The 22,735-nt window shown below is 25.8% G+C and overlaps 5 protein-coding genes across 7 annotated transcripts in view; 3 read left to right on the plus strand and 2 right to left on the minus strand.

Annotated features, from left to right (window-relative positions):
- Window positions 1-3,536, plus strand: part of LOC141538556 (RYamide receptor) — a 32,992-nt gene extending 29,456 nt beyond the window's left edge. Inside the window, exon 7 of one of the 3 annotated variants that reach the window (XM_074260106.1) lies at window positions 2,466-3,536. In XM_074260106.1, the coding sequence (XP_074116207.1) occupies window positions 2,466-2,665 (200 nt within the window). In that variant the 3' untranslated portion in view covers window positions 2,666-3,536. Of the gene's footprint in view, window positions 1-2,426 lie in introns of all 3 variants that reach the window. The other 2 variants (XM_074260108.1, XM_074260107.1) reach the window with 2 other exon arrangements.
- On the minus strand, window positions 155-2,268 carry LOC141538557 (uncharacterized). The gene is made up of 2 exons (XM_074260110.1): window positions 1,736-2,268; window positions 155-1,568 (listed from the first exon to the last, which is right to left on the minus strand). The coding sequence occupies exon 2, from the start codon at window positions 1,554-1,556 to the stop codon at window positions 195-197; it is 1,362 nt and encodes a 453-aa protein (XP_074116211.1). The 5' UTR covers window positions 1,557-1,568; window positions 1,736-2,268; the 3' UTR covers window positions 155-194.
- A 137-nt stretch (window positions 3,537-3,673) lies between the features above and the next one.
- On the minus strand, window positions 3,674-6,645 carry Ipp (inositol polyphosphate 1-phosphatase). The gene is made up of 5 exons (XM_074260111.1): window positions 6,521-6,645; window positions 5,985-6,223; window positions 5,367-5,649; window positions 5,038-5,206; window positions 3,674-4,234 (listed from the first exon to the last, which is right to left on the minus strand). The coding sequence occupies exons 2-5, from the start codon at window positions 6,195-6,197 to the stop codon at window positions 3,769-3,771; spliced, it is 1,131 nt and encodes a 376-aa protein (XP_074116212.1). The 5' UTR covers window positions 6,198-6,223; window positions 6,521-6,645; the 3' UTR covers window positions 3,674-3,768.
- Window positions 6,646-7,583: 938 nt separating this feature from the next.
- Rab7 (RAS oncogene family member Rab7) lies at window positions 7,584-10,983 on the plus strand. The gene is made up of 5 exons (XM_074237812.1): window positions 7,584-7,732; window positions 9,297-9,496; window positions 9,575-9,793; window positions 9,952-10,089; window positions 10,400-10,983. The coding sequence occupies exons 2-5, from the start codon at window positions 9,317-9,319 to the stop codon at window positions 10,484-10,486; spliced, it is 624 nt and encodes a 207-aa protein (XP_074093913.1). The 5' UTR covers window positions 7,584-7,732; window positions 9,297-9,316; the 3' UTR covers window positions 10,487-10,983.
- Window positions 10,984-17,216: 6,233 nt separating this feature from the next.
- On the plus strand, window positions 17,217-22,520 carry LOC141524129 (uncharacterized). Its single transcript, XM_074237796.1, has 12 exons — window positions 17,217-18,165; window positions 18,619-18,745; window positions 19,170-19,300; window positions 19,407-19,541; window positions 19,680-19,844; window positions 20,111-20,199; window positions 20,268-20,448; window positions 20,536-20,758; window positions 20,840-20,998; window positions 21,183-21,334; window positions 21,683-22,120; window positions 22,204-22,520. The coding sequence occupies exons 1-12, from the start codon at window positions 18,102-18,104 to the stop codon at window positions 22,452-22,454; spliced, it is 2,115 nt and encodes a 704-aa protein (XP_074093897.1). The 5' UTR covers window positions 17,217-18,101; the 3' UTR covers window positions 22,455-22,520.
- The last annotated feature ends 215 nt before the right edge of the window (window positions 22,521-22,735 follow it).

The raw sequence follows: 22,735 nt of genomic DNA on the forward strand, positions 1-22,735 counted from the left end.
AAATTGACCGATCTCGATTTACAACAATTTACTGAAAAATGAGAGGCGGAAGGGGAAAAAAGTGTTTATAGTGAAAAATTTAATTTTATTTGTAATAAATTATATGTGCAGAGTAACTTCAATGTTAATTTATTAGATTATCGTAAAAAATAAGTTACAAAAAAAATTTATCATTAACTATACACATTGTTACATCATTGTACATTATTGTCGTCGTCGTCGATCTCGTTGATATAGATTGTAGGTGAAGGATTAGTGCAGCTGTCACCATTGCATTCTAAGCAAGCTGCAGTGCAGTTTAATCCACTTTTCCTGCACCCACAAGATGCTCTACATCCTGTTTTGCATGAGCAAAAAATAATTTTTAATAAAGATTCTGGAGCTGGTCGTTGCGTCAGTGGTGATATGAATGAACGAGGCCTTACTGCAGATATTATCGCATGAGCTATTGAGGTACATTTCGTTTCATAATGATTTATATACTCTGGTTTACCTCTTTTATCATTTAGAATAATTTCTGACAAAAAAAATGATAGAGATTTCGGTATTGTCTCATGAACGTTGTTAAACATTTGATCACTAGCTGGATAAATTTTATTATCATAAGCCTGCGTTCGGATGTGTCGTCGTAAAATTTCACCAGCAGCCTTTAAAATACGACGTTCTTCTTCTTCGTTATCTTTTGACCTCTCACTGTACCAGTTGTCGGACAATATGTCGTATTGTTGATTCTTAAAACATATAATTGTATTGGATCCAAATTTACTGGAGAATACAATATTATCCTCGTAATGGTTCATTAACCTCATTTTTATTGTTTTATCGTCAGGAATATGGTCAATTGTAACAATACTTTTTAATTCTGCGAGTGAAAATTGACAGTCATCATTTTCTTCAATATATTTGAAAATCTGCTCCATTGCTGCATCTACTTGCATTGTTACTGGATGAATTTTTTTCTCCCTCTGAGTCTGTTTTAGCGTTGTTTTTAAACGCATGTAACAATCCGCGTGATATTTAGCTCCCTGAGCTACTAAATCTAACACGCCTACAATTCTTTTATGAATATTGCGACAATATTCACTTTTGTCTTCACATATCAAACTTACAATACTTTTCTTGAAATCAGTACTAGTGACGTAGCTGATTTGTTGTCTTGACGACTTGGACTTCCTTCTTTCCTTCATTTCATCCGCTTCTTTTTCACAAAAGAAGCACCTAGTTTTCCAATCAAAATCAATTGAAGTAGCTGTTCGAAGCTTTTTTTTAGGTGGAGAGCATGCAGATGTGGTGTTATTTTTTTTTAAATAAGAATTAATGCATCCTTTATTAATATATTTTTGTCTGCATACCGAATGCACGTAGACAAAGTCGCGAGTATTTATATACTGAGAAAGTCCATCCCCTCTTTTCGCAGATGCAGCTTTTAATGATGATATGCCTCTAGTGACTTTTATAATATCTCCTAGTTCAGAGCGTAATTCAGAACTAGATCCAATTTTATCACAAATGAGGTAATCATTGCTTGTACTATCAATACTGGATGGTTCACCCATTGCGACACGTGGCTGCAACAACAAATATTAGTAATATTAATAACTAACTTTTATATCATAATTAATTATTTATATTATTAAATTCTACTATTATATTCTAACTTTTAACATCGATTTATTACAAAATATTCATAACTGTTTTCAAAAGCATGTAATATAAATGAAAAACAAATACTTACAATTTATGCCACTATTTTCAAAGTTTTTAAAACTCAGTAATGTTCAGTAATTAACTTTTATCACACTCACTGCACAATAATATAAACATTAATTTTTAATAAACAAAAATCTGAAATAATTATTTTTCGGAACGAAAACAACAGCTACGTATTAAGTCTAGCAAGTTATAACGTGTACTATCCTGTGAGGGCCCGCCATGAACAATACCGAACAGCTGCTGTTATCCCCTCTATTCTCCAACCCGACCTTCATCGGTATATCTGCAGTCCCTAAAGATCCAAGATCAAGTTTTCAAGTTTGTAATAGTTGTTCTTTTTAAAATATGACTTTTGACTAATATAAATCAATGAAAACTCCAAAAAATTAATAATTGTTTATAATAATTTTAAAAAAATTGAGAGCGCGAAAAAAATTTTTTTTAACATTTTTCTATATACTATTAAAAACATATTTTCAAGGTTTATATTAAGATTCATTGACTGGCCCTGGATTCCGAGGTATAAACCTTACGGTGCTCCACTAATTGGTAGTAATTTAAAAAAAAAATTATCACAGCTATTGGGTTTGTTGATAATAATTTTTAATTTCATGTTGTTTTTTTTTTAAATATTTTGTCATTTGTCATTTTTGCTGGTTGGCCGAAATTTTGCTTATGAAAATTAAAACTCCCATATTTTTTTAAACTTTCAGATACAACCAATTTGAAATGACAAGAAAATTATTTTTCAGGAGTCGACAGTGCAAATAATTCAGGATTGAAGCGCATAAATACATGCACGACTTACGTAAGTGTGCGAAGAAAAGGCGGATCTACTTACGGAATGCCTGCAAGAAGCGCGAGCTTTCGACATGGTGATTTAAAGCCTGTGAATAATCAATCACAACGTCATTTTATCAAGCTCGAGTGCCAACAAGAAGAGTCTATTTAATTTAATTGAATTTAAAACAGCTATTAAGTTTTATAAAAATTTTCTTCTTTAAGAAAAATTATAACTGTTAATTAATTACAAAGTTTATTTAAAGAAATTGATTGCTTTTATTCATAATAAGTAAATTAATTAATTGTTTGTTTATAATTGTGGTGTGAAATAACAAAAATTTATTAAGAAACTTTACTAATATTTTAGAAAATTTTGATGGATATTCAATTTGGATCTTGAGTGTAGAGAACAATTGCATATATAATTTTGAAGTAATTAAAATATTTTTTACATTACAGAACGTTGAATATTACACTAAAATCTCAAAATGTTGACGATGTTATGTAATGAATGCACAAAAAAGTGTCTGATCATAAGATGCGCGAAAAATTCTAGTCACTAAGCGAACTCTTTTTGTATTTATTACATTTAATTAATAGAGATTGCTCAGTGAATAATAATAAATAATATTATTTGTCAACTATATATTTTTTTACCCTGTCAGTTCAAATATTTTACAATAGTTTTTGTAATTTATTCATGATACAATATTTAAATAATATTTTCTTCCAATTACTGATACATTTGTAAAATTAAAGATTTTAATTTTTATTTGAAAGGACAAAACTGTAAATGAAAACGAATTTATCGCATAAATCATCCGTCAATTGAATAATTACAAAAATTTATACGTCTCATATATTGTTACTACATATATTACACAGAAATCGCGCATAAAAATAAAAATTTGGCTCCAAAAATTTGTAAATAATTGTTGTAAGTAAGAATAATAATTGTTACAGGAAAAAAAATCCGAAGTACATGTTGAAATTATAATAATTATTAATAATCAATGAACTATATATATTTATATGATAAGTGCTATGTATTGATGTATATATAACATATTAAATATTATTGAAAGACATTTCGTTATTATCATTTGTTATTTTAATAAAATACTCATCACTCATTTGATTTATAATTTTATGGAAAAATTAATAATAATAATAATAATAATAATAAATTATTTTTATTTTTAATATTTAAATAATATATCTATGAATTTAAATGTATCACATTTGCACTTAAAGTAATTTCATGACTTTTATTTACAATTTTGTTGATAAAACCAAGGACTTTTGCAAAAGTTGTAAAGTTTCCGAGTTTCGGTACGCAATCAACCCTCCAGCGTTTGAATGTTTAGCTTCATTACCGTCGTTGTACTTAATCGCCAACTCCGAGGGATCTTCATCGTGATTTGTTGAAAACTTTTTGAAATCGATAATATTTCCACCCAGAGAACGTAAAATAGCGTGAGGTCCACACGTGTCCCACTTATAAGTCGAGCTTTTCGAAAGAACGTACGCATCGGCTTGACTTGTCGCAACTGTCAATATTTTGTAACCAGCACCCGCAACTTCAATCAATCTAAATCCGCAATTGTTCAATTTAGATTTTATAGTTGGGTCTTCGAAGCGGCTCAATACTACTATGTTGTTTTGATTTAACGAGCTTGTCAAGGAAGATTGACTCTTGCCACCGGAATAGAGTCCCCAGTAACAGTTTCCTTGCCACCTAAAATTTAATAACGGTTATTATAGATGTAAAAGTGTATTATATGATTTAATGGATGGTTTTTAACGTCCCGCTTAGGAAATTGAAAATTTAATTTTCAAAATTAAGGAGAATGGCCGCTGTAAAATTAAAAAAAAAAAAAAATTTTTTTTCTGTAATAAACTTATCGGTAGCTTGTTAATTTCTTTACGGCTTTATTATTAAATTGACGCATATGAAATTATGGTAATTTTTTCCATCTTCAGTAATTGGATAAAAATTTCAATGTTCAGTGACGTTGATCCGTTAAAGGTAATTTAAATGATAAATTAGAAAACTGATCATGTTTGAAATATTGAATTTAAATGTAAATGAGCAGAGATTTTGTTTGTAGAAAATTGAATTGTTGCGTGGTTATCAATCTATCATCTTTTGCGTAACGATAAGTGTGCAAATGGAATTTTAATTGGACATGTCTATTCATACGCAAAAAATTCCTGATAAATCCATGCCGCGTGAATATATAAGAGCCTTAAATCCACTCTGCGTAAATTTAAAGGTATAGCTGAATAAAAAGACATTTTTTAAAAAGATTTGATGGGTATTTTTATAAAATATCATGTTGAATTTGAATTTTAATTTTTTTAAATGAAATTTCTATTTGATTTTATTGATGTATTTTTTTTTTAATACATAAAAAAGTGAACAATTAAAAAAAAATTAATTATCACAATTTTAACAAATTTTCAAAAAAATTTATAAATTTTTTAGAAACTTGTGATATTTAATTTTTTTCTTTTTTAATTTATAAATTTATTACTTACCGAGAATTATCATAAGTATAAAAAGGTTGATTGATAACACCTAAAATAGGAAGACCAGTGCTCCTGACATAGGCACCAATAAGTACAGTAACACACTTTAACCCGCTCAAATGCAGATCCGTTGCCTCATCAATAATCGTATTGGCATTAATGTAATCAGCCGTTGAATCTATTAATAAAATTATCGACCAGGTTATTCATAGACGAAGTAAATAAATTTCTCTCATATTATAATGTACACATAATTTATAAGTTAAAAATATTGTGATCCACATAAAAAATATTTGAATAAAAAATCGACCTCTAAAAAATTAATAATTGGGATTCACCGATAGGATCGATCCAAATCCCTAAATCTGTTAAATCAAAATCAACGTCGTTATTTTCAAGATAATTATAATCAACAGCGGGATTTATTTCAGACAATTCGATATCCCGATGTATTTCCATGGCAAGTACTCCAGCTGTCTCAACATCGTCATCCAATACTTGCGATAGAAGTTTTGTTGTTTCATCATACGTAGAACAGACTTTTACAATAACAGTTTTATCGAGCGTGTTACTGAATACATTTGTTTCCTCGCCTCTAACCATTTCCGTCAGCTCTGGGAACTGAAATATTAAACTATCATTTGTATTTCTTTATTATTTATTCTTTACCACTTTTAAAAATATCCATGAGAATTAATTTAGCAAATATTTATTAATTTTTAGAATTTTTTAACAAATAAATTACGGCAAAAATAATTAAGAAAAAAAATTGACAGTTAAAAATTTTTAAAAATTATAAATGCAATTTTTTAAAAATAGTTTTTTAGAAAATATTTATTTGTTAAATAAAATTAAAAAATTATCAAGTGGCTTTTAACTTTAATGTCATAAAATAACCTCCTTTTTTTTTTTTTTTTAATAAAATAAAATAAAATAAAATAAATTAAAAAATTCACCTCAATACCGATGTCATGACGAATAGTCTCCTGAATTAAAACATCGGCCAAAGTTTTAAAATCCCGAAAGAATCTCGGATTTTTTTCATCGTCATTTTTCTCTTGAATTAACAATCGAAACAATGAGTCATTTTGCCTGCAAACTCGTGCGATATTCGCGGCTTTTTCCGATGACTTCAACAGTAGGCATAATAATTTCATTCCATCTTTCATTTTGTTTTTATCAGCTTTTCTTTGAACTGGAAAAATAAATTTAATGAAGCCTCAAAAGTGACCTTGCGCAAATGTATTGATTAATTTAAGTATTTAATTTTATTGTTAAGCTTTAAATTAATAAATAAAACAAAATATTTTTTTTTACTTTATATTTCATGGAACGTTGTCAAAATATTTTGTTTTATTGTTATTGTTATTATTAATTTTTGTTCTGTTTTAAAGTGATTAATATAATTGATGTGTCAATGTCACTAGTGATAATCTTATTGATGTGAATTGAAAGTATTTATAAGATATATTGGAGTTAATTAATAACTTACCTTCTGTTTACGAAAATATCCGAGAGTCTGAGAGATCGTTAAAAGATTTTTATGGCTCCGATTGCCGCCTAATCACTAAAATCGTGACGTTTGTTTGAAGTTTGTCGCGAAGCATTGCCAATGTTAAGAAATAAGAAATGATACAAAATGGAGATTTTGTGATTCTGTTCACCGCCAGGGTGAGCTTAATTACAAGCTTCAAGTAAACAATGCAGAAATTTTGTGTTAAAAAAATTCCAGTTTTAATTTATTAATTTTGCGAAACAGTTCATAAAAATTTTTCTCCATAAAAAACTTTAAAAAATTACTTGTGAGTTTTCTAAATTTCTAATGTTTCACTTGCGATTTTTTTTATAATAATTTAATGATTAAAAATATATTTTTTATTGTTCTTTCAGAAATATAAAATCAAAATTTTTCCAAAATTTAAAATGAAAAAATAGCGTGAAATTTGAAATAGTGTTGAAAAATAATTTTACAATTTTTTATTAAAATTAACTTAGCAAATAGTTGATAATTTAAAAAATTTTTGTAACAAGTAAATTATGACAATTATAATAAAAATTTCTTAAAAAATTACACCAATAGTTTTTATAAATTTCTTAATGTAAAATTGAAAAAAAAAATTTTATTACAAAAATTGTCGGCTAATTTCACTATCATAAAAAAATTGATAAAAAAAATTGACATTTAGAAATTTAAAAAAACTACAAATGCAATGTTTTTAAAATAATTTTTTGGAAGAAAATTATTTGTTAAAAAATTGCATTTGTAGTTTTTTAAAATTTTTAAATTTCAATTTTTTTTTCTCATATATTATTGCCATAATTTAGTTATTAAAAAATTCTAAAAATTAATCAATAGCTACTAAATTAATTCACATTGTCATTTTTCTTCACAACATTTGTTCAAAATATAAATAAATTCAAATTTCGCGCGAATTCTAGTGACATTTTGCGTAAGTTTTGTCACTCTGAAATTCGATAGAAATATATCGATATCATCAGTCGATACTAGTGCTATCGAAACAATTATCTAGTCGATATACTTAGTATATATCTCACACTCGCACACACATATACAAAACAGGTGACGACTAGTGTCATTCTCTGGTAGTAATTTCATAATACGCCATTTTCTTTGTGTGCACTCAGTGATCTTTCCACGAAATAAAAAGGTGCATTACAATCGTACTATCAACAAACAATTAAGGTAACCAGTAATTACAATAATCAATAAATATAATAAGTAATTATTTTATAAAATAATAAATAATTATATTTCAATGACTCCATTAATTGTCAACGCTGTTTGAAGTTTAAGTCAACCACTTGTGTTGACAGATTTTAGAGTTTTATTGTAATATTGTTATTTTAATTTCACGAACAATGAAATATCAATATCGTGTTACTAATGTGTCACCATCCGTGTTTTTTTTTAATTAGTTTTAATTTGCTCGTTGAAATTTTAGAGTTTTTATAAATTAAATAGTTGCTTTGAATTTTTTAATAGACGGAAGTATTTTTCTCGTTTCTTTCTTTTTTTCTTTTTTTTTTTTAGTTGAGTGCTACGTCGTTTGTGAGGGGAGTACGACTGATGTACTTTATTGCTAGATGATTCATTAATAAATTTTATTTTATTTTTATTTATTATTTTATTATTAATTATTAATTATTAATTAAGAGTGCGTATTAAATAAATTAACAAAGGAAACTTTCTCTCGTGTCACTTTCTAAACAATAATCATTATTATTATTATTATTGTGATCAAATCATTGATAAGAATTTACTTTTTACAAGTGAATATATCTAAGTTTAATTAAAAATTGATAAAACTTTTTTTTTTAAAGGGAAAGTGTGACAAAGAAGACGAATTTGGCATTTAAAAATTTTTGTTTTTAAATGATTGACAAAAAAAAATAAAACTGAAAAATTATGGACGGAAATTTTTATGATTTGTCCAATAATATCAAAAATTGTGACATGTCTAATAATGACAGTGAAATTTAAGATAGCTGAAATTTTTTTAATTATTTATTTAGAGTAAAAAATCAAAATATATCCATGACACTGGAGTTGACAGATATTAAAATTTTTTTTAGAATTTTATATCAATTAAATTATTATGAAAAAATTAAATTAAAAAGTTTCACATGAGAAAATTAATAAAAATTACAAGTGAAAATTTTTAGAAGCATTTTTTTATTGTAATTGACTTAATAAAAAAATTTTTTAAATTAACAGCTGACGGCTAACTTCAATTTTAAAAAACTAAATATTTAAAAACTGTATTACTTTTTTCAATTACGGATGAGCATCAATATTTATGAACAATAAAAAAAATTAGCTATTTAAATTGAAAAATTTTTTAGATAATAATTTACAGTTTGTGTGCATTTTTTAAAATATTTTTATTATATATTTTTTCTTGTAATTTTTATTTATAAATTTACAGAAAAATTTTAAATTTTGAATTCAAAACATTATTTTCTAAATAATAATAATTTTTAATTATATCGTTGTATAAGTAATTATTGAAATTAATCTTATATTGACAATGAGTCACAATCCTATTTAGGATTATTACAAAAATAAACATGTGTTGACAAAGAATTTTATTTCAATTGAATTTCTTTGTCAACCTAGTTAATTAATTATAACTTTAGTCAGCAAAAGACATTCAATAATCAAAACTCGAGTTTGTTTAAGCAAAATACAGTTAACTGTATAATTTATAATTATTGCTTATTAATAAAAAATAAATTTTAATTTACAGAAAAACGAAAAAACCTGATAATGGCATCCCGCAAGAAAGTACTACTGAAAGTAATTATCCTCGGGGATTCCGGAGTCGGAAAAACTTCCCTGATGAATCAGTACGTCAACAAAAAATTTAGCAACCAGTACAAAGCAACTATTGGAGCTGATTTTTTGACTAAAGAAGTAATGGTCGATGATAGGATAGTTACTATGCAGGTAATGATTTAAATTTAAAACTTAGATAATAAATTAATTGATCAAAAAATTAATAAAATATATTTTGTTTCTAAAAAGATTTGGGATACAGCAGGACAAGAAAGATTCCAATCACTGGGAGTTGCATTTTATCGAGGCGCTGATTGTTGCGTACTAGTATTTGACGTCGCAGCTCCAACCTCCTTCAAATCATTAGATTCATGGCGAGACGAATTTTTAATCCAAGCTTCACCCCGAGACCCCGATAATTTTCCATTTGTCGTGCTCGGCAACAAAGTCGATCTTGAGAACAGAGCTGTAAGCTTTATTTACTGTTGTGACTTTACTACTTTATATTACCGCTTAACTCAATGAGACCATGAATCTTTTTTTTTTTTTTAAATTTTATTTTTATTTCTACTGCGATGTACCAGTTGATGTTCGAGTTGTTGGTAATTGAGCCATGATTCTTTTAGGTCTCCAGTAAGAGAGCACACCAGTGGTGTCAATCAAAAAATAATATCCCGTACTTTGAAACGAGCGCTAAAGAAGCTATTAATGTCGAACAAGCTTTCCAGACGATAGCTAAAAATGCTTTGGCCCAAGAAAGCGAGGTAATTTTTATTTATTATTTATACGGATATTTTTTTTTTCTTATAATTATGATAGGAAATTAAATATTCTTCAAGAAGATTGACAATGAAGAATTAGTATAAATACAGCTACAATTTATTTTTATAAACTTCCATAAAATTGAAAAAATTTTTAATTCTTGAATTGATGTAAAAAAATTTTATTTATTTTTTAAATGCCTTACACATTTATTTATTTATTATTTTTTTCTTTCATAATTTAAAATATTGAATTCTTTAAAATTATTACTCATTTTTAGATTAAAAAATTGATAACAACAATTTATTACAGGTGGAACTGTATAACGAATTTCCAGATCAAATAAAACTCACTAACGATCAAAGAAGTAATGGCAAGGGTGATTCATGTGCCTGCTAGAATATCAGGAGATAAGAATAACGAAAAAAAAATTATTTGGTCAATCGTAAACACAAGAAAAAAATAAAATAAACACAAAAAAAAATGAATGAATAAATAAATAAAAATTAATATAATGCAGGTCAGATTGTACGTGCATGCTCTCTGTGTGTTTAAGTGTGAGAACCATCGCAGCGAGACGTCGGTGAAATTAATAAATAGAATAATCGGTAATTGAAAAAAAAATTAAAATAAAATGAAAATCTCGGTGCTTTGTTGACTCACTTAAATTACAATGTTAAACACAAGAACAAATAAAAAATTAAAAGACCAGTTTTTTCAAATGTACGATAAAGTGAATTGAAAAATATTCGATGAATTTTTATCTAGATGCAATTGATTAATCGTTAATAATTAAAATAAATAATAATAATAACAATAATATTTAAATAAATTACACTTTAAATATATATTATTTAGTTGGTTATATAATAATAATAATTATTATTATTAATTAATACAGTTTTATTTTTATCACCAAAAAAATAAATCGATATATATTCCGAAATTACTCATTTTTTAATTAAATACGTGATATTTATTTTAAATTAATTTCGTCATTTTTTATTTTTAATATGAATATTTTTTTTAAACGAGTAGCTTATTGAAATTTAAATTGTTCACTTTGATTAGAGGTTTATAGGTACAATAAATAGATATTTCGAGATAGATCAAATCTAGCTTATGAAATTGTTTAATTTTTATTTCAAATCTGCTCAGTCTTTTATAAGTTATAATTTATAATTAATTTCTGGACTCGTAAAATTGTATTTTAAAAAATAAAAATAATAGATTTTCATTTACATAATTTTCTTTTATTTTTTTTTTTTTCATGTTAAAAATGTTTTAAAATTGTAAGTTAAGATGAAAAATAATTTTAAAAAAATTAAAACAGTGACAGTAAATTAAAAAGAAATTTTTGTATGGTCACGTAAATATTTAATTTTAAAAAAACTCGTTTTACTTTTCTCTTACAAATTCATCGCTGATTTAATTAATTTAATTGTCTTAGAAAAAAAAATTTATTTTAAAATATTCAAAAACAATAAATCAAATTTGTATTTACGGGTTACCTATTACTTTGAATTTATAACATGTTACGAGTCTTGTTAAAAAAGTAAAGATAATAATCGACATATCTGTGAAAATTTTACATTTGTTTTTTTGAACAATGAAATGGTTTATTTTAAAAAAGTAAAATATTAAAAGTGTGGAAATATAAATTTAACATATATAAATAATGGTTATTAGTGTTGATAAAAATATTGAAAGTGATGATTTATAATTCGATAAAATATTTCGTATGAAAAGTTATAAATGATAAAATTAATAATGAGAACGTGAAATATATGAACGTACACTGATCGAGAATACTTTTTTGACGGCTGAATTAAATTTAATTGTCTGGACGTTCATATTGATACTCATGTATATAATGATGATCTTTATTATTATTATTGTAATTTTAATTATTCTTATATTCTTAATTTTAATTATTTGAACACTACCTTTAATAGATATATTATAATTATTTATACGTAACTGCTATAAATTTACTCTTGCTACTCTTAGTTTTAAGTCAAAAATAAAAAAAAATATTAAAAAATCAAGTGTAATTTCATCATTATTGCACCTTTAATTTTAATTTTTTATATTTTATTAAGGAAAACTGCATCTTATCAGATACATAATAAAATTTTTTTTCAATAGATAGAAATGCATTTTCTTATTAATTTTTTAACTGAAAAAAATTTTTTGTAATTTTTCGTTAGAAGCAAAAACCATAAACTTAGCATCTGAATTTTTTTTATTTCACCGTAACATTAAAACAATATTTATAATTCAATATTAGAAGAAAATATTAAGTAATTTAATGATTGATAGTTGTTATTTAATATTTGACGGTAAATATATTTGAATGCGATAGCGATCTAATCGAATACATCCTAACAATAAAGAATGGAAGGTGTACATATCATGTATATATATGTACTGAGGCATCGACCCATGTAAAATGCTCATTTGTGACACAAATAAATATAAAGGAGAAATAGATCCATGGAAAATTTGAATTAACGATATACTTATACTGTAATATATAACATAAATAGAGAATGTGTAAATAGAATAGGCCTGACAGGAAATTACTCCTAAAACGATTCGATAAACCGTGAAAATTATACCATACATTTATTTACAACAGTACCCGAGCTGGTTTACTTTTTAAGTAATATTTTTTTAAAAAAAAAATAATTTACAAAAATTTTTTAGGCTTATAGGGCCTTGGCATAAACGTTGATAAATAAATAAATAAATAAATAAATAAATAAAATTTAGGCAATCGAGTCGCCTGGTTCTAAATTGAAAATTTTTATTGAAATAAATTTATTTTATTTTATTGCAAAGATTTGAATAGAAAACAAAAATTCTATTGTTATTTTTTACAACAGAACAAAAAAAATTATTTTTATTTTTGACTTCATCTATTATTGAATATTTGTAAGCAATAAATAAAAATGACCGTGAAGAAAACAATTATTAATAAATAGTTATAAATTTGTCATTTTTATTGTTTATTTCAGTTAATAAAAAATGACAATTTAGCTATTAGTCAGATAAGTATTTGTTTATAAGATAATAAAATACAGAAGCTTATTAAAAATTTTTTGATATCACAATACCGTCAACAGTGATGAATAAAAAATACATAAGATAGATTACGTAATGACAAGGACAATTGAGCTGGTTAGTTATTTATTTACATAGTTATTTCTTACCGTCCAATATATAAAAAATAAAGGAATAAATAAAATTGTATAGAACAAAATTATGAGATGTATCATTAATTTACATAGACAATTTAAATATCAATAAACGTATGAAAGTTTGAGATATTACTCATACGAGTGCTTGTCATCGTTTATTGTGTGATAATTTTTTTTTTATACAAGCACTTATTTTTATCACTAGAAGAATATCTCCAATTTATCACTAGAAGAATAATTTTTAAATCATTTAAAATTCACTTGAATCAAAAACAATTTTCCTTAAATTTTTTTTAAATTTATAAATTCTGTAAAAATTACATAAACTCTAAAAGTTAAATTTGAAACTGTAAGAATCAATATTTTAAATTGAATTTATAAAAAAAATATTTCAAGCTGTAATTTAAAAAAAAAAACTTTATTTTTTTTTTAAGCGCCAATAAAAAATTTTCAACATTACAAAGTGATATAATAAAAAATAAAACGTGAGTAGCTGAATAATTATCTTATTGATTTTTCATGAGATATATATGTAATATTTATTTAAAAAAAAAAAAAAAAAAAACATATTTTCCACTTTCAGAATCAAAAAATTTTTTTTTTAGTTAAAATTTAAATTTCAAGTTATTTTAATTTAAATATTTTATTTATCACTTCCAAAAAATAAATTAAAATAAAAGAAAAAAAAACTGATTTTCAAAAATCGATCAAATTTTCTAAATTGCAATATTTAAATATTTTTTTTTTTTTTAATTTTTCTGTCTCAGAAAAAAAAATACAAATTTTTTACGACAGAAAATTTTAATTATTAAATTAAAAGTATTTTAATACAACATCTTCAGCATAGCTTGAAAGAAAATTGAAAAATAAGTGAAACTAGATTTAAATAACTCCTACTGATATTGCACAATAAATCCACATATTTAAAACCCGACAACAATACCCGCACAATAATGTTTTCGTCTAGTTTCCAGTATAATAGTATAATAATATATGCTAATTATTTTAAAAGATTTCCAATCTCCTAATCCGCTGCGCAGAGCACTCTCACATACTCATCAACAAATGGTAGTAGTTGCGAAAAGTTTTATTTAAACATGAATTAGATGTAGTAAGTAACAAATGGTTATTCGTTTCCATGCTCGGCGATGCTCGAAATAAAAATTTATGCTGTAATCTGTAGCACAATAGCTTTAATTTACAACTTCATTTTTGTTTACATTTTGCATTTTCATATCCTTTATTCTTATTCTGATCTTTATACTTTATATACTTTTATTTTGAACTTTACCTCTTACATTGACTTAATTTATTTCAGTCCAGCTCTTGTGAACATTTATTTCAACTATTTAATTAAGATCAACGATTATTACAACCCATAAGATTTTTTTTTGTTAAAAATAAATTATCCTTTTTTTTCTAAATAAATTTTAATAATAATTATATTGAATTGCAATCAATGGCTTTATTTTATTTCATAAAAAAATGATGCAATCGTTTTTGGAGTTTCTACGAAGCAGAAAAAAAATGACAGGTTTTGTAAGCTTCGAAATTTTATAAAAATATTTGCTGCAAAAAAATAATAGTATATAATTCGAATAATATGTATTATTATATAGAATAAAAGTAAAAGCGAACTGCAAAATTATTCATTAAAAAATCATTAAGAGCATTAAAGTATCAAACGATTAAAATTTTTTAAGAAATCGTGTTAGAAAGTTTTTACTCTAAAAAATAATTAACAAAATTTTAGCATACTTAAAATTCAGAAAATAAATATTTATTGAAGTTATTAATTAATTAAAATGAAATTTTTATTTTTCTTATATTTAAAATTTTTTCTGATGAATATAGACAAAATTTTTTGTATTAAAAATACATAATTAATAATTAATGTAGAAATTTATGCTATTAAAAAATAATGTCAAGAAATTATTTAAAATTTTTTATTGGATACGGGTATCAATGCCCGCATAAATTTCAAGCCGAGAGAAAGTTAAAACAATAAGAAGTAATAATTAAAAAATGGTTAAATTATACTAAACAATCGGTATTTAAAACAAAGATTCAAATGAATCATCCTTGATGGATGGCATACTTTTAAAATACGCGTCGATAATCACAGTTCGGCGTATAAAGTAAGAAATGTTTAGTAGATTCACCTCGATAAGAGCGAATGTTCAAATGAATTAAGTAATTCTGAAAAAAGTTTAAAAAGTCCATGAAAAAAAATGGTAATTGGGGAGCAAACTAGTCGCATCAAGGGCTCGTGACATCCGTTTCCTTTATTTATTAATCTGCCTTGGGATTCCGGTGCATAATAATTCTATCTCGGCTAAAAATCAACTTGCCCATAAGTACGTAGTAACATTTAAAATATAACATTGTTAATGCTTTAAATACATATCTGGATGCACAGACCGTGAAGTACGATTTGCCAACAACTGCATTTAGCTATACGCATTTTAAAAACCATACAAACATTCAAATTTTTTTTTTTTTCACTTAAAATAGTCTTTGCCAAAAGATTTATTAGTTAATAATTGCTTGCAATCAGTAAAATTATTTTTTATGACGAAATTTTAGACTGAGATTGGATCTTTGGATGTGACTCATCTATTTTTAGTACGGTAATTATTTATTATTATCTATTTTTTTTAATTGTATTCTTACATAGTGGAAAATTGAAGAAAAAAAAATTCTATACTATCGGCAATTTATCTTAATTCTAAATTGTGTATTTTTTTTTATTACCATAGTGCCACTAAAAGGTAAAAAAATAAATAATCTCTTTAAAAATCTAATATTACAGAGATATACTTAAAAATTCGAAGATTTATTACTTTATTTGTATATTCTGTATTACATTAATTACGTGTAATGACGTCAGCTGTAGATTGTGAAAAAAATTAGCTTGAATAAAAAAAAAATTTTTTGAATCATTCAATTTAAAAATTTTAAAAGTTAGAAAATAATCAAATAAATTTACTCTTTTTGTAATTTATTTTTCTTAAAAAAAAAAAATTAGGAACACCTAGGCTTGAAACTACAAATTAGCAATTTCAAAAGCGAGGTTTAAAGTCTCCAACAGAGAGCGCATGCTCGCTAAATTGATTCTTCACTAGAGAGTTGAATTCCAAAATATAAATAATTTCTTTTACTATTGAACTCAATGAATAATTATCTAACATCTAATTAGGTTTTCGATAAAAATTTTTCATATTAAAAAAAAAAAAAACGAAGTTTAAAATAATTAAGAAAAATTATAATAAATCACTGTATTTAATTACTCTTCATTAAATTGAATAATTTATAAATAATATAAAAAAAACTATCATCAAGATTTTTAAAAACTGAAATCTAAAGAACTTATCTGGGATCGGTCTTAAATTTAACCAACTACTAAAACAATTATTATTCAATAAAACTCATTAATTGCCACACAAATTTCGATAAAAATTGAAAAATTATTTTTTTTTCTTATACACAGCCTAATAAATCAAATCCACTCATGAAAAAAATTTCTCTACTTGATTCAAGACAAACTCTTCAAAATAATTTTTTTCCCTAAACCAAATGAATTTTTTTTTCTCTATCGTAAAGAACTTTCAGTACAAAATTCACCAAGATAAAATATTTACCAAAAAACAGACGAAAACACTTAAAAATTATACTTAAAGTACTTAAAAAGCCATTAAATTCAAACTAGTATAATCTGTAATCATTGATGCTTGAACAGGTGGTCCTACATAACAAAAGTACGCGCTCAAATGTACTGTTCCGTATTATGTAGATACAGTAGTGTTGTATACATCATATATCATACATCGTACATTGTATAAAGTAACCATCACCCACGGTACCGGGTTAATACAATTGCGATTGCATTTTATTTAACGTTCAGTACAGAACAGTACACAGACGTTAACAATCCGCTGGCGGTGTCGCATCACTTTTCATTTGTATAATATATTTCATTGAATCCCGGGCATTACTCACAAGTGTACCCATATCTGCCTACATGTTTACTCTTCTTTTCACCCAGCGCTATGCATTGTCATGCTAAATAACTAGTGATAAATAATATTAATACAATAAAAAAAATATATTTATATTTGATGAAAGTTGCAAAAGTGTTTAGGTTTGTTTCTAGGACAACGATAAAAATTTATTTTATTTTAACATTGCTTTTATCTACGATTATTTGAATATATCGATACTCACCAATCATGCCTATGCATACACCTACATACACCTTTTTACATATGTGTATCACTATTAACGTTAACATGTGTAATAATGAAAACCGAGTGACCCAATTGTCAGACAAACAAAGCTGCTTTACGTAAACACGTTTTTAGTTTACTTATTTTTTTAGTTTTTTTTGTTATTTGTGTGTCAGTGGGTGGGTGAAGATGGAGAGGTGGAACTTTTGAGATTTTCCACTACTAAAAAGTCTCTACTTTTTTTAGTTAGACCACTTTTGATCAACACCCGCGAGACTGCCTTGGAAAAAATATAATTAATAAAATTGGTTTTAGTGGAAATATTAATTAAGTTTTACTAAACAATAGTGATTACACGTGTCATAAGTTATGTAATAGTAATATACAATAATATATGATGATGATGATATGAAAAATAGAGTTTAGTTAGTAGGAAGACGATAGGCTGAGATATGTTGTTGTTATTGCTACTGTGATTGCTGTGCGGATAGTTTTGATTGGCTTAATTGATCATTTTTTTTGGAAATTTTAATTTAGTAATTTTATTTTAAATATTTACTTCAAGTTTATTTGAGTCAAGAAGTAATGATGCGAAGGACACGGATACAAGTTGTTGTTATCATTCACCTGGTCTTCGGCGGCATTACGGGTTAGTGCTATTCATAATATTTATTGTCTACTTTTATTACGTGATGAGAATATTTTTTTCTGTATTTCATTCACTCGTTTTGTGTAATTTGTTCGGTATATATGTATTTTTTTTTTTTTTTTATTTACTTTTGGTGAAATATATTACTTTGGCTGATAAAAATATTCACAAGTTATTTTGATTTTTTGTGTAAATAATATTTGTAATTTATTTCGTTATTCATTATTGTGAATCATTTTATTTATTCTTCCAAATTTAAAGATATTTTAATAAAAAATTAGTTGCAATTTTTTTAAATTAATTATCTTTTAGTTAATGTAATATAAAATTGAAGATAATTGAAAAAAGTAAATTTCTTAGAAAAAAATTGAATTTTAAGTTTAATTAGTTATTTTAAATTAATACTAAAAAATTTTTTCCATTATTTAAATTAAAGTAATTTTCGTTTTTTAGTTGGAGAAAAATGTGGAAATTGGAGTTGGGAAAAAGTGGACGGCATGATGCCGGAAAATTATGTTGCGAGTGATATTCTTTATAGTGCAGCAGATAACGATGGAATTGTAACAACTTGTTTTGATAGGTAATTTTTTTGGCCAATAAATTTTTTATATAAAGTGTTTTTTTTTTTTTACTATTTTCTATTATGAATAAATTTTTCAATGTAAATGGAATAATTTATAATTATAAGATAATCTTATGAGCACTGAACATCGTTAATACAACATTAAATACAAATCTTTGAATAAATTAATGTAATGTTTAAAATTTAAATTATAATTGATTAAATTATCAATGTTGTGAAGGTAATAATTAGAATGATTGATTGGTTTGATAACATATATTTAAGAATTTTAAAATTAAAATTGAAATTTTAAATAATAATTTAATTAGTGGCCCTGTCAATGGCATTTGCTGTTGGGCCTTTGTTTAAATAAATAAATAAATAAATAATTGTTTGTTATGATTAATACTAGCAATAAAAATAATAATAATCATAATTTTAGATGTTTAAATGCAAATTGTACAGCATTTTTCATTGATATTGAACAAAGCACGTGTTCAAAAGTGACAACAAATAGTGAAAAATTTGAAACAGCACCAACATTTACTTATTACCACAAAATATGTTTACCAGGTATTTTTTTATAGTAATAATATATAGAATAGCTATTAATGAAAAATAATAAGTAATAATATTGTAACATTGATAATGAATGATAATTATTATAATTATAAATTAGTGCCAATAGAGTGTAGTAAAGATAGAATATGGCAAGTCCAAAGGACCTTGGGAGAAATCCTAATAGATACGACGGTTAATTGGCTACCTGAAGTCATGACGAGGAGTAAATGCTATCAGAAATGCATTGCAGCAGGTAAATTATAGTTATATTTTAAATTATTTAATTGCTTATAATTTATCTATCCATTTAAATTATACAGTACCATTCGTCTCATAATTTAGATAATAATTTTACAATGCAAACTAATCAGGTCATTTATTATTTTTCAAGGTAATAGATGTAAATCTGCACAATTTCGAGCAAGCATTGATCTTGCTATCAGTGATGTTCAAGGTATTTGCGCTCTTTTGTCTATAGAAAGAGGTATCAGGCCGCAATCTTACCGGGCAGCACCGTATCGTGATGAATATTTAGAAATTGAGTGCCATAAATTATGTAAGTTTTTTTTTTGTTAAAAATTTACACAATATTTAAAAAAAATATCAAGTTGAGAAATGAAAAAATTTTTGAATTTTTTCTTATTGGTAATTATTTAAAAATAAAAAAAAATATCATAATTTAACAATAGAAAAAAATATATTTTTTTTTTATTATAAAATAATTTTAAAAATTTCTTCTCTGTAAAATAATTTACCTGTAATTTAAATTTTTAATAAAATTTTTAGCAAAAAAAAAAATTATTACAAATTTTTTATTCACAGCAAATACTGATTATTGTTCATACGCAGAGTTTAAAAATGAGACGTTGCCATACTCAGATTTAAAATTAATCAATTATGATGCAAAACAGGTAATTTAATAGAAAACTTTATTCACATAATTAAATAAATAATTGAATAATCATATAAATAATTAAAGTGCGAAGAGAGATGCAATGAATCAAACGACGGATTTATTTGCCGTGGTTATACGATTGATTATGCATCAAAGTACTCACCAGTCTGCTTGTTGCATTCTTATGACACAATAACTGCAGGAGTTAGTTCATTAGTCAAAGCTACGAACGCAATTTACAAAGAACGTGAACCTTGTTTAAATCGTAAAAATTTTTTATTCATAATTTGGCTTTTTCAAAAATCATTTCATTATAATCGATGATTTCAATTGGCAATTAAATTTGTTTCAGTAAAAGTATCATGCGGAAACTCGAGTGTAATTATCGAACTAGATACTCCAGAACCATTCAACGGCAGATTATACGCGAGTGGTTACAGCGAAACTTGCAACGTCCAAGGGACCGGTTTGAATAAAACGATACTTGAGTTGCGGATTCCTGATAAAAAGGAAATGGGCAATGGCAATATTGACTGCGGAATTCTACCGGCGTATGCTATAGAAGACAACAACCAGTAAGTTACCAGCTGTCGCAATTTAAATATTTGGATTGTAAAATTTATTGGTGTTTTTTTTTTTTTTTTATTTTTTTTAAGAACGCGCGTTGCCGTTTGGGTAACTGTCGTAGTACAATTCAATGCAATAATTCAGAGATTGGGCGATCAGTCTGTAAGAGTGGGATGTACTTTGGATGATGAAGTTCCGGGGCCGAGAAATATAACTATTGGATCAGGATTTGATTTTTTGAATCCTAAGTAAGTTAATTCTTGGTATCAGACTGAAAAAAAAATTTATTTGATACCAGGGATAAAATTTTGAACCTAGAAAATTAGTATGAAGAGTTTAATTATCTTGAAATAAGAAAAATTCTTGAATCAAGTGAATTTTACTCAAAGCAAAAACAATTTCTAAGTCCAAAAAAATTTTTTTTATGTATAGCGCGGGACTACCACCAATTGTTGGAACAATTTTTAATACTACAGCATCGCCAATGGTGTCGATGAGGATCTTGGATGAAAATATGCGAGAAATCACATCTGCAGAATTGGGACAAAGGCTTGTGTTGGCAATTGAGATGAATCCACCTGATGGTAATTAATCCTTACAATTCTTAAAAATTTATTTTTACTTAAAAGTCAAAGTAGCAATATGTAGATAAATTTTCTGATAAGACTATCTATAAACGATGAAGTAAAATGTTATTTTCAAGATTTTTTTACTTTAAATTATAAAAAGTTTGAAATAAATTTTAATAAATCTAAAACAAAACTAGAGTGAACAAAAAAATTCATTTTATTATTTTTTTTAGTTTGACTTTCTAGTAAAGCGTCTTTAAATTTTCAGCCATCGAAAATTTTCCACGGGCTTATAAACCCATTTTACTATTTATTATCTAAATTATATTGACAAAAAAAATAACTAGAAAATTTTATTTTAAGGCCCTTATGACATGGCAGCAGGACACTTGGTAGCAAGTAGTACCTCCGGCGATGCATCGATACTCTTACTAGACGAAATGGGATGTCCTACCGACGCAAAAATATTCCCCGGGATGTTTAAAGACCCCGCTAACAATAAATCACTGATATCAACTTTCACGGCTTTCAAATTCCCGGACAGTTATCGAGTGAAATTCAACGTGATAGTGCGTTTTTGCCTGTCTGAATGTCCTTCTACGAAGTGCAAGGGCGACATTGTGTCCTACGGACGGCGTAAAAGATCAATGGTAACAGTCGCCGAATGGAATGAAGTCAATTCCGAGATAGATACTATTGAAGAATTGCCGTTGGAGTCTTCAATTATTGTCCGCGACGCGGTAATTGCTGCTGATCCATTACGCTCAGGAAAAAGCGATACAATTTTTTTAGCTGGCGAACGTGAGTGTCTTCTTTATTATAATTTGAATAAAATATTTACTTTATAGTTATTATTATTATTATTATTATTATTAATATTTTAGAATCAATGGAAGGATTACTGTGCGTTGACGCAGCACTGGCATTAGGTCTCCTTATTTTCTGGCTAATTGTACAAATTTTGTTAACAATGACTTGTATCTACGTGATTAGAAAATACCGGAGGGTTGCGCGCAAAGCCGAAGAAGACCGTGCAGACATTTTGACGAGACATTTGTACGGTATCCACGGCGGTAATTTTGAAATTTCACGGCGGGTTCGGTGGGCGGATCACAACGGCTCTACTATCAGTTAATAGTTAATTAAATTATTAGCTTTATTAATTGATAATGCCAAATAAATTATATTAATATTAATATTACATTTTTTTATACTTAGTTTTAAGAAGTGAAACAATATTTTGTAGAAATTTTCTCATTGATACTGTTTTTTTTTTAAATATATATGTATTAGGGTGATTCAAAAAAAAAGAATATTTTTTTTTTCGTTTGGTACTCTGAAAAATAGGTTCCTAGACACCTCTAAGAAAGCCTCTCCAAGCATGAGTTCTTAATTGTAACGGGAAGGTCCTCCTTC

Source organism: Cotesia typhae, unplaced genomic scaffold (genome assembly GCF_013202065.1).
Source record: "Cotesia typhae breed Kobodo isofemale line unplaced genomic scaffold, CoteBio_Ctyphae contig_22, whole genome shotgun sequence".
Classification (NCBI taxonomy): Eukaryota; Metazoa; Arthropoda; class Insecta; order Hymenoptera; family Braconidae; genus Cotesia; species Cotesia typhae.